At 43.0% G+C, this 16,647-nt stretch overlaps 1 protein-coding gene across 1 annotated transcript; it reads left to right on the top strand.

Moving 5' to 3' along the window:
• Window positions 1–1,462: 1,462 nt before the first annotated feature.
• TMEM114 (transmembrane protein 114) lies at window positions 1,463–16,647 on the top strand. Its single transcript, XM_033074590.1, has 4 exons — window positions 1,463–1,667; window positions 2,729–2,809; window positions 11,348–11,485; window positions 14,016–16,647. The coding sequence occupies exons 1-4, from the start codon at window positions 1,484–1,486 to the stop codon at window positions 14,246–14,248; spliced, it is 636 nt and encodes a 211-aa protein (XP_032930481.1). The 5' UTR covers window positions 1,463–1,483; the 3' UTR covers window positions 14,249–16,647.

Here is a 16,647-nt window from a genome sequence, read left to right as displayed (position 1 = left end):
GTTAGTCTAAAAAACCACTTCACTTTGCTTCATTAACTTTGTATCACCCAAACATTGCAAGTACCAGGAGGTAGCAGCTGCCTGGTTTGTGGAACTGCAGAGGCATTTTCACAGATTACAAATACAACTTGGAGATGTGAGAAATAGATGGCAAGAGCTCAGAATAATGCTCTGGCTGCTTAACAGTGTATTCCTGAATAAAAAGACTATTATACTCCCAGCCATGTACACCTTTCAGTAGTTTTGCAGAGCAAAATATGGTCTGTAGTGTTGATGATTACTGTGTTTATTTAGACACTCTCTCTCAAGGAAAATGTTCCTTTTAACTGATCCTACTGCTGAAACCCTACTGGTTCACAATAGCTTGTTGCCATGGATGGGTAATGATGTCACACATTCTGCCCAGTGTCCATGCCAGAAAATAAATGAGAATGACTTTTTTAATTACTCAGAGTTACTTAGCAATTCCCTGGAAGGCCTGTAGTGAATTACAAGGAGGAAAACAAGATGCCCCATTGACCCTACCTGCACAGTATCTTTATGCCAGTGAAGAGACACAGTAAAACACCAGTGCAAAGTCTCTGGAGGTTTGAAAACAAGGTTCTATTACTGAAATCCACTTTGTTACTCAACAGATTTCAGCGGGCTGAAGATGAGCAGGAGGCTGGGTGAAGTGCGGCTTTAGGGCTCACACATGAACACCTTTGTAACTACATTTTCTGGAAGAGGGAGCTTGTGTCTTTACCTCCATGGGTGACACTGGCAGGAAAATGATCCCGAGCAGGGTACAGGCACCGCTGCACCAGGCAGTAAATGCCACGCTACTGCCTTCTCTCACACCCCCTCTCAAATTAGGTTAGAACTGCCCTTTTGAGGTCGGCATCTGGCAGGCACAGAACTAGAGGGAATCTCTTGTAAATATATCAGAAAGGCTGCAGGAACACCAACCCTGTCTCTGCTCCCCAAACCTCGGCACCTGCTTCTTCCTCCCTCAAAGACAGCGGTGTTTGGAACTCGGGAGCTTTCTCCCCTCCGAGGTGGGCCCGTCCCGAGGCTGCCGGAGCGATCGGGATGCCCAGGCCGTGTTTTTGGCACGTTGTCCTTTCGGGGAGGCACGCCCGACCGATCGCAGGGGCTCCGCGCTCAATCCGCACACGCGTGCGGGGGGTGCCCGGGGTCGGGGCTGGCGGAGGGGGCAGCGGGGTCTCTGTGGGGCCGCGGGGTGCCCGGTCGGCCCGGGGGTGCCCGGGGGGTGCTCGGTCCGCCCATGGGTGCTCGGTCCGGCCATGGGTGCTCGGTCCGCCCGGGGGGTGCCCGGTCGGCCCGGGGGGTGCCCGGGGGGTGCTCGGTCGGCCCGGGGGGTGCCCGGTCCGCCCATGGGTGCTCGGTCCGCCCGCGGGGCGCGGAGCAGCCGGGGCGGGGCTCGGGACGCGCCACCTGCGCGGCCGCGGGGCGGGCGAGGCGCGGCGGCCGCGGCGGCACCATGAGGGTTAACTTGGGCGCGCTCTCCCTCTTCGTGGCCCTGGTGGGACTTTCGAGCTTCATCTTCCTCGTGGTGGCCATCGCGACCGACTTCTGGTACATCATCGATGCCTCCAAGCTGGAGGCGTCCCGGAACGGCACGGACGCGCTCAGCTCGCACTCGGGGCTCTGGCGGACCTGCCGCGGTGAGTGCGCGGGGAGCGGGGCAGCGGAGCGCTCCGGCTGCGGGGATGCGGCTCCGGCTGCGGGGTCCGGCTGCAAGGGTGCGGGGTCTGGGTGCGGGGATGCGGGGTCCGGCTGCGGGGATGCGGAATGCGGGGATGCGGGGATGCGGGGATGGGGATGCTGGGATGAGGGTGCTGGGATGGAGATGCTGGGATGAGGATGCTGGAGCCCGTCCGGCTGCGGGGTCCGGCTCAGGGGCAGTGCCTGCTGCCCGCGGAGCTCCGGCTCTAGGCGGTTCAGGCGCTCCCCGGCCGTGCCCGGGACCCGAGGGCAGTGCCTTGTCGATACCTCCCGTGTCGCTTGCCGAAGGAGACATGGGGAGAGCGAATTTTCTGCTACTGTAACCTAATTTTACTTTAACTTTTAATTCAAGATAATCTGATAAACGTTAACCATTTAGAAGGAAGGAGATGTCTTTTCATTTGGCTCAGGAAATTAAGGGGTGAAAGTTCTGGGTTAAAGCCATTAAAATGATAAATAGAAATAATATAATGAATAGAAATATAAAAACTATATAGTTTATTTACATAAACAATACAATTAATTTAAATATAAGTATTATGTATCATAATATAGGAGTATCACAATCCTATATATCAATACATCAGTATGTAGGTTTTCCCCATGTAGTTAATTTATATGCTAGGCATTTAACTTTTGGCTTTGTTTCCACTCTTAAAAGCCAGGAGTAAGTAATGTTTGCCATAGGCAAGAAAGGATGTTGCTTCCAGAGGAGCAGGGAGAAGGAGCAGGTTACAGGAATTCTCTTTGCTGTGCACTGAGCCCCATTGCAATGAGCAGATGTTTCCCTGCTGGCTCCAGTGGTCAGGCCCCGTGGGAGCAGCTGATGCTGCACACTAAAAAACCTCTCATTTCCTTCCCTACCTAGAAATGGCTGTTTTAGAAGCAGCTAGTATTTGTTATATGAATTATATGTACATGCAAAAAGCCAAAAATATATATAGCAAACAAATATAATAGTGTAATTTTTTCCTCATTGTCTTTCCCCTTTTTCTAACAGTGAGGAGTGAATGCTACCCTTTGATAAACCCCTTCTGGCATGAGACTGCAAACATCACCGATTCACACAGACAGCTTTTGTGTGAGTAGTGTTGGTATTATTTTACATTTCCATCCACCCTTCCCTCCCTCCCTGGTCACTTACAAGGACTCATTTCTGATTCAGAGGGGGAATTTGCTGAGAAAGTGTTTTGACTCTGCTTCTGTACAACATCTGTCACTGCCTGTGGTCTTCAAGTGTGTTTACTGTTGAAATAACCATCCATTTGATGGCAAGTTCAGCTAATTTCTTCCACAGGAGCAAAACCTCTCTGACTGCAATGGCACAGGATGTACACAATTGTTAAAAGCAAAAGGTGAAAGTGTTCACAATCACCTCAAAGGAGTCTGATCACTGAAAATGCTTAAGAACACATTTAAACTAGCCTTTAACACAGCTACTTTTCTAGCTTTTCAGTGGGATTCCTGGCACTGGTAAAAGACTTAAGTTTGTGAGAATTTAAGAAAATAAATGAATGACCAAAAGCAGTGTTCAAAGTCTTTGAAGAACATCATGTTCAAAAACATTAAGCTTTTAATATATTTACTTCTTTTTCTTTAGATACATTTGTCAATGTTTTCAAGCATGTTTTCAAGAAGTCCAAACCGAACATTTTCAAACACAGGCGTCTCCTAGAAGACGATTTACCATCTTTGCATCATATATTTGGCACAATCCTTTCCTCACACACCCTCATGTATGGGCTTGCTTTTTGCAGTTTTTTTATTTACTCACCTCTTCTCCCTGACTCTGCAGAACACATGCATCTGTCCTGTTGCTTAAAATGGAACTCTCTCCCTCAAAACCAGCCTCTCCCTGGGCTCCAGAGAGGCTTAAAGTGTCCTTAGTTTCTTGGAGCAGCATCTCGGGGTCCAGCTGCAGGTGCAGCACACAAAGGGAGGTGCTGGTGCTGCTGGGGCTGTGTCCCAGCTGTTCTGGGAAGTCCAGTAGGAATCAGATCCAGCAGCCATATAAACACAGCAGCAGGTTCAGGACTTACAGCCCAGGATGTCTCTCTGTGCTTTCAAATAGGAACAGAGGGCTGTAGCTGCTCAGTGGTACTGAAAACAGTGGAAGTGATTTTCTGCTGGATCATTTCAGCCTTTGAGGGGCCAGCATTAACTGAACCTGCCTGATCATGTTTTAGTGTTGGCACCTCCACTGTTATATTGGTGATAGCCCAATGTTCCAGGATGAAACCATTTGTTTTTCAAAAGTTGTGTGCATATTTGCAAAAGGTACATTTGTTATTTTTCTCAGGTGAGAGATTGCAGCTCTTCAGTTAAATAACAAAACAAAACCAAAAAGCAGTGCTCTTTTAGTTATAAAAAGGATGTTGGCTTGGAAACAAAGGATGGCTCTTTGTGAGTCATGAAGTGTAAGAAAATACTGGATATGAATAAAAATTTTATTAATAATTATGTTTACACACTCTTCTGGGCCTTGGAGAATTTTTTTTCTCTTGCTTTCACATCAAGTACTATTTTTATGTTCCTGGAAAAAGACTTCAGGTCTGCAAAGACACTTGCGTATTTTATTATGAACAGGCAGAGTCTGTCTGCCTAAAAATGATGAGAGAAGAAATAAAAGATACTTCAATTGAAAGAACCTGCTAGGTTTGATTGGAATGCTCTACTGAGTCAACTTTTTGATTTTTTTTGCTCAGCTTCAATGCAGTTTCAGTGGGGTGAGACTACAGATCCTCAGCAGTAGCAGCTGAACATAGAAAGTACCATGTCAGTACTACTTTCTTCTAGGAAATAGAGATATTTCTAAGTGACATCTAGATTCATCAGGTCCTGAGATAGTACCTTCTACATTAGCCTTACTCCTTCTCTTCAGTGTTTCTGACTGTGGCCACTGAATCATATTTAGGCAGATCATGGCAAACCATCTTCATCTACAACACATTTTAACAAGAATTTTAGAGGGAAGTTCTGTGATCATGGATTGCAGTGTAGTTACAACAGTTTCTTCATCTGCTGTTATATGTGGTAAACAAGCTAATGGCACAGCATTAAATTGCTGCCTCAAAAAATTACATTTTTTTCTTTGTGTGCTTGTGAAGGTGTCTGTGAGGCACAGTCACATGGATTTAATCTCATTGCATCTAGATGTACATATGTATTTCTCACTGTTTGACTGGCACTCAATTTCACGAGCTCTGGCAACATCAAAAATGTTTCTGATTATTCCTGAAAAGTTTTTAAAGGACTGTCTCCTAAAGTAGGCACTTAAGTAATGCGTTGGTCACATCCCTCAATTTTCAGAGTCTCAGTGCACCTCCTGGCATGTCTTAACTAGACAAGAGTTCCAAAGAGAAGGGAGAAAGTCTGTATGTGAGAGCAGAGAGCTGAGCCTAAGTGGAAACAAAAGTGCTGGGCACAGCCAGAAGACAAACCCTTCATTAGAGAATGAAAAGCCTCCACAGTCCTTTCCTCCATGTTTCCAATATCTCTCCTATTCATCCCAGCAGATTCCTTTTAGGATTATTGTCTACTTCAAATCGAGCTGCTGGCAAATTAAAATAATTGGGTGCACGAGTTAAAATCCTGCTCTAGCAGCAATGTTACCCAGGCAATCTACTTAGGGCTTGTTAAACCTGGGACTGTGATGTATTTTCACATCACAGGACTACTCCTCTAATGGATTAGGCACAAACACACTCTCTGCTCTACATTAGCCTTCCATTTCTTCTCTTACCACTGAATATGCAGCTATACCCTCTCTCCCCCTCAAATCCATGATGGATAAAATATTTTCCTAGTACAGATTATATTATGGCCTGGTTATTTATTTCTTTAAAACATTAGTATTCTTTAAAGAAAAATACCACTTGACTGCCTATCACTAGATTTTCTGGAAGTTCCGCATTAATAAAATTCTTTTTCACTGGAGATGTGCACTTTCCTCTGGCCCAAAGAGGAATAAAATGGAAGATATATATAATTAGACAGTTATAAATAATATAGACAGTTTTTAGAGTCTCTTGGTGACTACTAGGATTAAAGATAGTCCTCTGAAAATTCCCCTTAGAATTTAAATTTGTCAGCAAAGACACCTCTGATATTTTGCCTTGCCATGTGTTCTTCTGTGCCAGCTATGGCAGACAAGCAGCAAGAGCAACATTTTTCATGGTGAGCTGAATCTATCTCTTTCTAAATGACAAAATAAGGATGTCACTGACTTCAAAGGCAGCTGCATCGAGTTCTGAGCAGCTTCGCCATTTTCCAGCAGCAGAAATGAAATGTCTAAATTCAGTTCTAGATGTTGAGGATCATACAGAGAGGGAAGCTGCTGAGTAGAAGTGCTTAATCAGCTGAAACATTTTCCCCCAAGAGTTTCAGCTTTCTAAAAGAATTTCTCAAAATAAAAGAAAAAAACAAGAAACCTCAACATGTTACACTGGTGAAAAGTTGCTGTTAGATATTTTTGTTATATAAATATTTTCCATTTACCAAAGCCTATAATGAGTAAATACCAGTACAGATTTAGCTGAAGGCAGCACCAATGTAATCCTTGCAAAATGAAAAATATCAGAAATATTTCTATTCAAAACCAGCCAATGTCTCTTGAATCTCAGCTCTGCACTTGAGCTGCTGCAGGGTCCCACTAGCACTGCAGAGCTGGTGCTGGAGTTATGAAAATAAGAGAGGAACTGCTGTTCTTTCTTAGTGTCTGTGTGAGACACAAACCATCTGTATTAGGTACCTACAAGGTAAGATCGAGCCTCTGGCAAGCCTGATCTTTTGTCAGAGACTTGAACAACATGGCCAGTGATTGTTTTCCTTTTACAGGTCCAGTTTTAGTGCTCTCCTCTATTCCTGACCCATCCAGAAATGAGTGCTTAATGGATGTGGTTTCCACTCATGTTGTTTTTCCTGTTATGAAATCAAGACTGGAGCGTGCAGCTGCCCATGCACAACTGCTTAAAGTATTGTCCCCTGAGTATTTTTATTTTTTCTTTCTTTGACATGAATGTTACTGGAACCATGAGGCTGCAGACAAGTTCGTGCTTCCTGCAGGGAAACAATCTTTGCAGCTCTGATCCCTCAGTTGTTTTAATGTAACAGCCTCCTTGGTTTCTTCCTCCACAAAATGAGTTTAATAGCACAGATAAACTTGTCTGGATTTCCTTACAGCATGTGGACCCTGTAACAGTTGTGCACCAGCTGCTTTCACGCTTCACCCTGCTCCTCATGGTTCTGCTTCATTTTTACTGAGTTGCAGTTCATAATATATAAAGAATTCTCTATTCTTCGGCCAGCCTGACATTTTCTCCTCAGGGATCTACAGTTCTTTGCAAATTTTCTTCTGGTTTTAAGCTACCAGAAGGAAACAGCTGGGGCTGGAGCAAGAGCCATTTCAGAGGCCAAGTGAAATAAGACCCAAATGATGCACAGAGAAATTCTGGTTTAATTTATCTGGTAGGTGTGTACCTGTTTCTGAGCAACAGTGCAGTGTTCCTTCAGAGAGGTGCCAGTGAACATCTGCTCCAGTACTTACTGTAGATATGGCAGTAAATATGGACAGAAATCTGAGATAAGTTCAGCACCACTGCAGCCGAGGCCTAACAAGTGGCAAGTTCTGATGAATGTTCTCATTTTCAGATTCATTGGTACCACAGCAGCAGAATGTGAGCCACGGTGCATTGCTCACATTCATCATTCTGCCCATTCCTGTACCAGAGTTTTTGTCAGTGCCACCTGCTCCAGGTCTAGCATAATTTTATTTCTGCTATCTGCAATTGGCCTTTCCATTTAGCTCAGAGATTTTTTGAGAGAAGCACAGAGCCAAAACATGTAACACACAGACCAGAGCCTGGCTAGTCATCCTGGAGAGCCCTAACTCTGGGAGCAATCCTCCTCCATCCCCTTTTCTCTGTTGAACAGGAGGGCATCCAAGCCTTCCTGTCCCTGTGGCCCTAGCCCAGAAGTCTCACATTTAGCCACAGATGAGCTCTTCCAGTTGTTCCTTGGTTTTCCAAGTTGCTTTCTTGCTTTTTTCCTAGCAAGCAGGTCAGACTTGCTCTGTGCACTGTTTCTCCCTGGTTTTGCCAAGTCCTTCTGGAGCAGCCCCATTGCTTTTAACAGCTGCCAGGAGTCTGGTTCAGCTGGAGGCTTTTGTCTTTCTAACTGGCTGTGCTGGGTAAGATAAACAGGCCCTTAATTAAACTCTTCTGAGCCACTGCCATTTGGAGTATTTCTGATGAGGTGGTATTACAGATTTCTAGGCACTATTTGCTATTATAAGCTGTGCAAACAAATCCAAAGTTAGTTTGAAGCAATTAAGCTCCAGGATGTTAACAGGAGATGATTAACAAAACTGCTGGGCTTGCACTTGGTTACTTCTGACACCACTCAGTTTCTATTCCATTCCACAGATTTCCCTCACAAACAATTCCTCAACAACTGTGTTGGGTGGTAATTTAGAAATGCCTGCCAAATTCTCAGATCTGGACACAGTGCAGATCTCATTCTTACAGATACTTGGCCAGACTTCTTGTGATAGAGCTTTGGCTAGCTAATATAAAACTTCAGTAGCTACAATTAAGCAATTTGATTCTTTTTTGCTTCAAAAAACTGGAATGTTTTTTGGAAGTTTATGAGTTTGTTTCAGTATTTCCAAGATGAAACCATTAGATCTTTCATGTTGGACTAACAAGGAACTCAGGTCTTGAGAAACAGATGTGGGAGGCTGAATTCTTTTTTTACAAGAAAGTGCACGTGCTTCTTCTTGTGCAAAATGCTTAGGGTGGGTTTTCTTCCAATACTGGATTAATTTCATCAATATGAAGACAGTTATATGTTTAATACATAATGCATAAATATGTATTTCAACAGAAGCTAAAAAAACACTAAAATGACTGCAAAATTAATGTTTTAACTTCTTTCACAGATGATTATTGAAGACAGAAACACAGTAAAGATATTTTAAGTCATGTTCTTCTATAAACTAATTCTGTTCCTCTAATCAAGGAATATAATGGCATAATATCATATGCCAGATGGCATGAATTCAGATTCCTGAGTGGTTTCCATGGCAGCATTTTAGAATAAGTTTCCCAGGCAGTTGCAGATTTCATAGTACAAATGGGTATTAGATATTGAACTAGAACACTGGAGATTATAAAAGTACTATTTAACCAAATAGAATTCACTAAATATTTGATTTTTTAAAAGCTGCTGGTGATTAATGGAAGTGTGATCCCAACTGTGAGTAGGAAAAGTAAGGCTCTGTCACAGTGGGGTTTGTGGGTTTCAGCTGAGCATAAACCCTATATTTTCATTGAAGAGGGCATAAAAATCAGACTTATTCTGATATTGCAGCTGTTGCAGATCATTAATGTGATCTAGGACACTCCCAAGGATGCTCTGGTATGGTTTTCTTTTCCCTTTCCTTCACAAAGTTCCATTCAGAGTTGTGTTTTGCTCACCCACTTGTGTCCTGGCTCAGGCTGCAGTAGCTGAAATCACACAATGACAACAAAAGTCAAAGGCATGACAAACTGGTGCTGCTGTGCTGAGGTGGAGTTTGTTAGCAGTGGCTTGGGCTGGTGAGGGACACCTGGAAAATCACAAGGCAGAGAGCCAGCCATGAACTTGTTTATGTTTGTTCTCTCTCAGCAAGGCCAGGTCTGAGGACAGAGCTGCACCATTCTTACGTACACACTTCTCAAATGTGAATTGCATCCTTCCAGGATTTTATCCTCCCAAGGCTTTTTCACCCTTTACATGTACAACCAAACCTAAGAGGACACATGGATGTCAGAATGGTGGGGAATAATCAAAATGAGACCAAATAACCCTCAGCAAGCTCAAATGTGGCTGAAGACCACATTCATGTTGCTGCTGCCTCTCTAGAATATGAGAACTGAATTGGGTGCCCAATCTCATTCTGTCACATCGAGATTCATCACATCCCCAACAGCCACTTCTAACCACAAAGAACTCCTGAACTCAGTTCCATGGCTATTTCTCATCTAGGAATTCAGCTAAGATTTGCAGGCAGTTTAGACCTGCTGCTTTGTTCCCAGTGAGCTGGGGATTGATCTGGCTGTTAGCCCTGAGAATTGCTTTGGGTCTGTGTTTCTTAGCCAGGAACAGCAGCCGTGGCCAGTTTTGCTGAAGGAAGGCTCAGGGAGTGTCCTCAGCTTTACAATCTCAGAGGGAAAGTGCTCTCTTCAATGCAGAATGTTGAATTCATGATTTCTGAGCATCAGCTGGTCCTGAAGTAGGCACATGTGGGATTGAACATGAATATATAATAACCAGGGTAAATAAGCAGAAAAAAACCCTCAGAAAATGGTCACCTCCCAAAACTTTGTCATCTGCCACAATTTTTTTTTTTTGTTAGCATGTTCTGTGCTACACAAACCAAGTAATTATATCTGGAAATCCCATTCTACTCAATTACAGACATCAACAGTGTCTGCCTTGATGCCATGCAGACCCCTCCTAACTCTCCAGGCTTCTGGAACTGAACAGAGACATGTACACAGTTGTGTCTGATCTTTATAATGCCAATGTAGAGGACGAGCTGGATCCTCAGCCAGTGGCAAATGCAGTACATCCAATTCTGTGGGAAGCTACAGTGACTTGAAAAAATTAATCATTTGATCATACACCAACACTTAAGTGAACTCTTAAGTGATTACTTTTCCTAAGGTATACTGTTCCTCTGTGAAATTAAATGAGACAATGAAACCAAGATCTCTTCAGAATATGGATTTTACATTTTCTTTTCTCAGCTACTCTGCACTTTGCTCTGGTGTGAAACAAATTTACACTGGAATTATTTTTTTGTTATTATTTTAAAAAAAAAGTTGGGTTGGATGTTGTGGATAGATTGCATTGGAGGCAACAATGATACAATAATGGTTTATGATGGAAAAAACAGGGTGATAAGAAAAAATACATAGCAACCCTCTGTTTGCACAGCTATTAAAATGTTATAGGGATCAAGGAAGACTAATGTAAAACATTTAGCATGGGAGGAAGCAAGCAGGATAGGTTAATGCACTTAGTGAAGCTGCTGTAGAAAAAAGTGACAGAGAATCAGAGCTGGATGGGAAAATTTCCCTCTAGTTGATGGTCAGCTGCAACAAAGGAAAAGGTCAGTGCAGCAGAGGACACGTGACAGAAGAGAAACCTTTAATCAAATCATGGCTGGATCTCACCTCCCAAACAGAGCAGTGTGATTCACGTAACAGGGCTACTTTTTATTAGGGTTGCCAGTGCCTACCTGGTATGCAGTGCATCACCTGATATCCAGCTGGCTCAAGAGCTGAGAGCAGTTTAATTGCTCATATATATCTGTGTAGACATATCCTTTATATGTGTTTTCTCTGTTTGAGCACAGGCTGTGGTCCTGGGAGGGTTTGTTCTGCTTGTTACCATTCCATGCATACCATATGTTTGTCCTGCTGATTTACACTGGAAACCTGAGGAGTTGTCCAATTTCTTGTTTGTGCAGCACTGAATGAGGCTTTGATCCTGACCAGGGGCTCTGCACTTAATAATTATTGGTACATCCACTGACACCAAAATATAATATTAAAATATTAACATTTTTTTTCAGACATGCATGGGACATTTGTCATCCTGATGCCTCTTAGCCTGATTCTGATGATTTTTGGAGGAATGACTGGATTCATCAGTATTCTTGCCAGGGCCTACCTGCTGCTCCTAATGACAGGACTGCTTTTCCTTTTTGGAGGTACTAAACCAAACTGCTGGCCTAAATGTTTTAGATAACAAGAGGTTGTATCTGGGAAACACCACTTTGTTTCCCAGGGAATAAAAGCCAAGCAGGAATTTGCTTTCAGAATAATGCTGGTGTTCATTCACCTGGGTCTGCTGGGGTCCTGACTGAGGAATAGATCTAATCAGGAAAGGCAAATATCCCTCCTTGGGGAGCGAGTCACCCTTTGAACAATCTGTGTTTGCTGTGCCCATTAACACAAAAGATTTAATAACTTCTCAGCATGGTGCACAAATTCTTTACAGACAGGGTAATGGGGTGATGGAAAAGTGACTGTGGAATTACTAAATCCCTACGTAGGGTTGCACAGATTTTGCAGCTATTAAGAAAACTGATGTTTTTAAAAAGGCATTTGCATTGAGTTCCTGCAAAGGGTCTTGTTAGGCATTCCTGGCTTAGCCTCACTGCTAGTTTTGGTTTACAGTGGTGTCCCCAAACTGTGGGTCACAAAAGGAAACCCCCAAAAGCTATTTTAGTCGCAGTGTAACATTTCAATTTGAAGCTAGTAAAGTGCTTTCACACTTCTTTTTATTTTTTTCTTTTTTGCTGTATCCAAACCCACTGTGTTTTAGAGAATAATTTATGAGTTAAAAACCCTAAAAACATTCTGTCAAATGTCTGTTCCAAACAGACTTTTGGTGCTGTTTCACAATGTAACTTAAAACAGAATTTTTTCCCCGACAGAAAAGGGGATCCTCAGAGCTGTGTCTCGTCAACTGCTCACACAGTCCTTTTTTTAAGAAGAAAATGCTAAGAGATTGCTGGAAGCAAATGCTGCTGTCTTGACTGAGCTTTTTAGTCTGAAATGCTCTAACACACACCAGCCATCCCCCATCATGATTGTCTCCTGAAAAGAAGAGCAAGTTCTAATTCCTCAGAACAGCAGAAAGCTGTATTCACTGAAAAGGCTGGTGGAAAACTGCTCCAAATAGTCAGTGAAAAATGAAAAGCTGTGAAGTGCCAGGCATGATTATCCCACTGAGGAGTAGAGCAGGGGCCTTTCTGAGCTGTTTGGGGCTGCAAAGAGGGAGAGGAAACAGAGGCAGGGTCAGGAGGGGAAAGGAAACAGAGGCAGGGTCAGGAGAGGGAGCTTGAGGACATTCTGGGGATGCAGCTGCTGCAGTTTCCCAGAATATGAACAGCTGCAGGGTGGCTTTGGTTGGGACCAGCCCCCCATCCTGCTCTGCCTGGGTGCACAGAATGGCTTTGTAGGACACTCAAATTCACAAAGTTGAGTATTCATTAGGTAGTTCTGTCTTAGCAGAAAGAGATATTTGGAGATGCTATTTCAGAAATGTGGGAGGGTTTTAACCCCTCAGAACTGGTGTGTTCCACATGTCAGAACATCCTGTATGTTTCCCCATTTTTTGGAAAGGTGAATCACAGAATTCAGTGCACCTTGTTGAAAATGTCAACAAATCAGTCTTTTTTATTACTGCTGACAAAAGGCATGAAGCAATTTCCCCTCCTCCTTGCAGAGGGCTAGGATAAGGTACAGGCATCATATGATGGTTAATGAGGAATATGAGTATGAATTTGGACTTATGGATAACCCAATACTCTTCTGTCTTGGATTGCCTCTAATCAAATATTTCTGGCAAAAAGGCAGACTCATCAAGACTTACTGTAATTTAACAGAAAGCTATATCAAATTTTTCTCCCTCCTAATCAACTAAGACACTATTTTATCCTGAAAGTGTTTCAGTATTTACTTTCCCTGGGCTGCAGTCCTTTTATCCAGGGCCTTGTTACTGGATCTTTTCTGCTGGTGATCCAGTAAAGGGTGATTTCTGTCAGTACCTGTCCTTTGACTGACTGGGATGCCAGGCTCAGGATGTAGTGGGTACCTGTGCCATTCCCTACATTTGCCACCTTTTGAACACTCATTTCACTCTGAAAACATCTGGCTCCTTGTTTGAGTCCCTTATTAATTTATTTTTAGTATTTCTCAAAAATGTGTTTGACTCAGGTGTTAGGAAGTGATGGATGACAGCACAATACTTGGTGGAAGGTGGCAGTAAAGACCAACAGATTTACAGTAAACACTCAAAACTGACAATACTCAGAAAACTGCCGCAATTCAGTGACCTGAAATGCAAGAATCTGTGTCTCTGTGGGCTTTCTTGTATACAGGAAGATAACTGTACATGGTGCTCAGCAGCGAGGAATCAGGATACATTATAATACAGTACTGAAAACAGAGATGCACATGCATATCTGTAAAATATAGGACTCAATTTTTATTATGGGAGGCTTGCTGCCATTCATTGTGATTCAGTCTTTAACAATGAGAACACATTATCCTCAGTGAACACAAATAATCCTGCCTTTACTTCCCTCTCACCAACCTCAGCTAGGTTTCAAAGACAATCTGTAAATCTGGCCAGAATAGGAAGGAGTGCAAAGAGGCCCTAAGACAAATTCAACTGATTGTTTTTAATGTCTTCAGTGGCTACTAAGTAGCTGAACATGTTTCTCTTTTCAGCTCTTGTTACCCTGACGGGGATCAGTGTCTACATTGCATATTCAGCTGCTGCCTTCCAAGAAGCTGTTTGCCTCCTGAGGAGCAAGGATCTCCTGGTGGAAATCGATATCAGGTTTGGCTGGTCCCTGGCACTAGTCTGGATCTCCTTTGTGGCAGAAGTGGTCACAGGGGCCGTGTTCCTGCTGGCAGCAAGAGTCGTGGGTCTGAAACGGCATCATGAGCAGGCTTTATGAGCAGCAGGTGCCTTTGCACCAACGGAGCCTGATTGTTCGGAGTACTTGGCCCATCTGGTCACTAGGGTAATAAGAGTGGCAAGGCAGCTTGTCAGCTCTGGTAAGCCTTTTTCCTCACAGGTGGTTGCAAAACACAAAGATGGAATAAATCAGTAAAACCTTCCAGGTGTTGTCAATTAGGAAATGCTTGTGTCCTTAGAAGAAAGTGCATTGCAGCGTTTGTATTTCCAGGATAATTTCAGCTGGCAGCTCATCGGACATCTCCATTCCTTGCCTAGAACAAGGCAGATTTCTTGCTTTCTTTTCTCTTCTCTGCTGTCTCAGCAAAGTGCCTCAGAGTACCTTGCAGGCCAGATTTTGGTTTCTCCTGAGAGCTCTAAGAAGGATGTGGACCTGTTGGAGTGAGTCCAGAGGAGGCTGTGAAGATTCTCAGAGGAGTCAGCACCTCTGCTCCGGAGATGGACGGAGAGAGCTGGGGCTGTTCAGCCTGCAGAGGAGAAGGCTCTGGCTGTAAAGCCCCTCCCAACACCTAAAGGGGCTCCAGGAGAGCTGGGGAGGGACTTGGGACAGGGCCCTGGTGGTTGGAATCAGATGATATTTCACATCCTTTCCCACTCAAACCATTCCAGTCCAGCAGATGTTAGTGGCTGTGATGCTGAAGTTCTTGAGTGCAGTGCAGTGCAGTGGTGAGTGCACTGCAAGAGAAATAAACAGCTGTTTTCCAGATGTTTTAACTAACTGCTGGAGACAGCCCCAATCTCTCAATGATCAGGCTACATACTTCTCTCCTTCAGCTTATTACTAGCTGCTTTTTCAACTCTTCAGTGCAGAAGATGTACCTGATGTATTTTCCGGTTTTTACTTCGCAGTTTTGATGATGCTTCTTTCTCACAAAGTTTGTGCAGATGCTTTGTGCTAGAATGTTTATCTTGTGTTGAAACTGCTGAGTAAACTGAATATTCAGGACACATGAATTCCATTTTGGGTGCCAAGCAATCTAGTTGTTCCTCTGGGTAGTAGCATTTAAGAGGACATTTACTTCAGTGCCCGCTGAAGTTACTGAAGAAATTTCTCCCTGACTGCTGTGCTGAATAGAGACTCGAATGTGGTAACAGCTGCACTCCATTTCTGTTAGATCATGTATTTCTGGAGGCCCTCAGCACACTGCAGAGCAGGACTGACTCAGGAGCTGTCAGGCACTCTGTTGTTGGGCATCATTCTTGTACATTCTCCAGCAGCACAAAGGGCATCATTCACCTACCTCTGTTAAACACCAGAACAATTTTATCAGTGTGTCCTGTGTTAAAGATTGCACATCCATTCTTACTGAGCTCTGCTCTAATCTTAGTCCCAAAGCACCAATTCTTTTACAAAAAAATAGGGGCAGGGAGCTCCTGAGAGCTGACAGTCTTTGGAGATGGAAGGGAGCATTTTAATGCCATGTTGTGAATGGAGAACTGAGCCAGAAAACTTGTCCAAGGTCACATGAAACCAGAATTTCTGAATCCTGGGCTAAGACCTTACTTGTCAGATCTTGCTTCTTATCAGAACTAAATAAGGCTCAAAATCCTGAATGGACTGAGCAGTAGAAATTCTGTGACTAGCCAGTATAATTTTGAAATTCTTAGTTTTCAGGTATTTTCCGTGTTGCCTTATGTGGGGACCATGTAATGCAGTCATTTTACAAGTTAAAGCATACCAAATCAGCTCTTTAAGAGGTGTAAGAAAAAAATCCTTAGCAGTCAAAATTCCATGTGCTTAAGTGAATTATGTAAAATGTAATTCTCTGTTTTGGTGCTGGTGAAACTGTTTCTAATGCAATTTGTATGATGTTACTCAGACATTACTGTAAGTTATAACAGTAAAATGTCATCTGAGTTATTTTTTGAATATTTATTACAGGTGTTCTTTTAAAGTGATTTTGAGTGTTGTAAAATTAAATAAAATGACATCTCGGAGTGGGAATTATTTACCAAGACATGAAAGAACTACGATATTTATTTTTCTTTAACTTTTTCTGCAGATTTTTTTTCTATTTTTTTGATGCTTTTGAAGTTCCTGTGTCAGATGTGGTAGGTATTTAAAAGATATTTACACTGCTACAATATAAAATACTCAAGTGATCAAATCTAATTAGAAAGCCAATGAATCTGTTATTGAATTAGAGCAATTCTCATTTCCATGGCTCTCCTAAATTTCTCATTTGGCTTCCTGCAATATCTGGCACAATGGTAATAAAGAGTATCTTCTGCTCCTGAATGTTTGCATAACCCCGAATTTCTCTGAAATTCCTTCTGAATACAAAGAACAAAAGATGGTTTGGAATAGTCAAATTAGCATTGAACATTTTGAAAAATTGTACTGGGAAGAGGAAACATCCTACAAAGGACTTGATGTAA

This window comes from Catharus ustulatus, chromosome 16 (genome assembly GCF_009819885.2).
Source record: "Catharus ustulatus isolate bCatUst1 chromosome 16, bCatUst1.pri.v2, whole genome shotgun sequence".
NCBI classification, from domain to species: Eukaryota; Metazoa; Chordata; class Aves; order Passeriformes; family Turdidae; genus Catharus; species Catharus ustulatus.
Note: the sequence above shows the minus strand (reverse complement) of the source record. Positions and strands in the feature narration are given on the sequence as shown.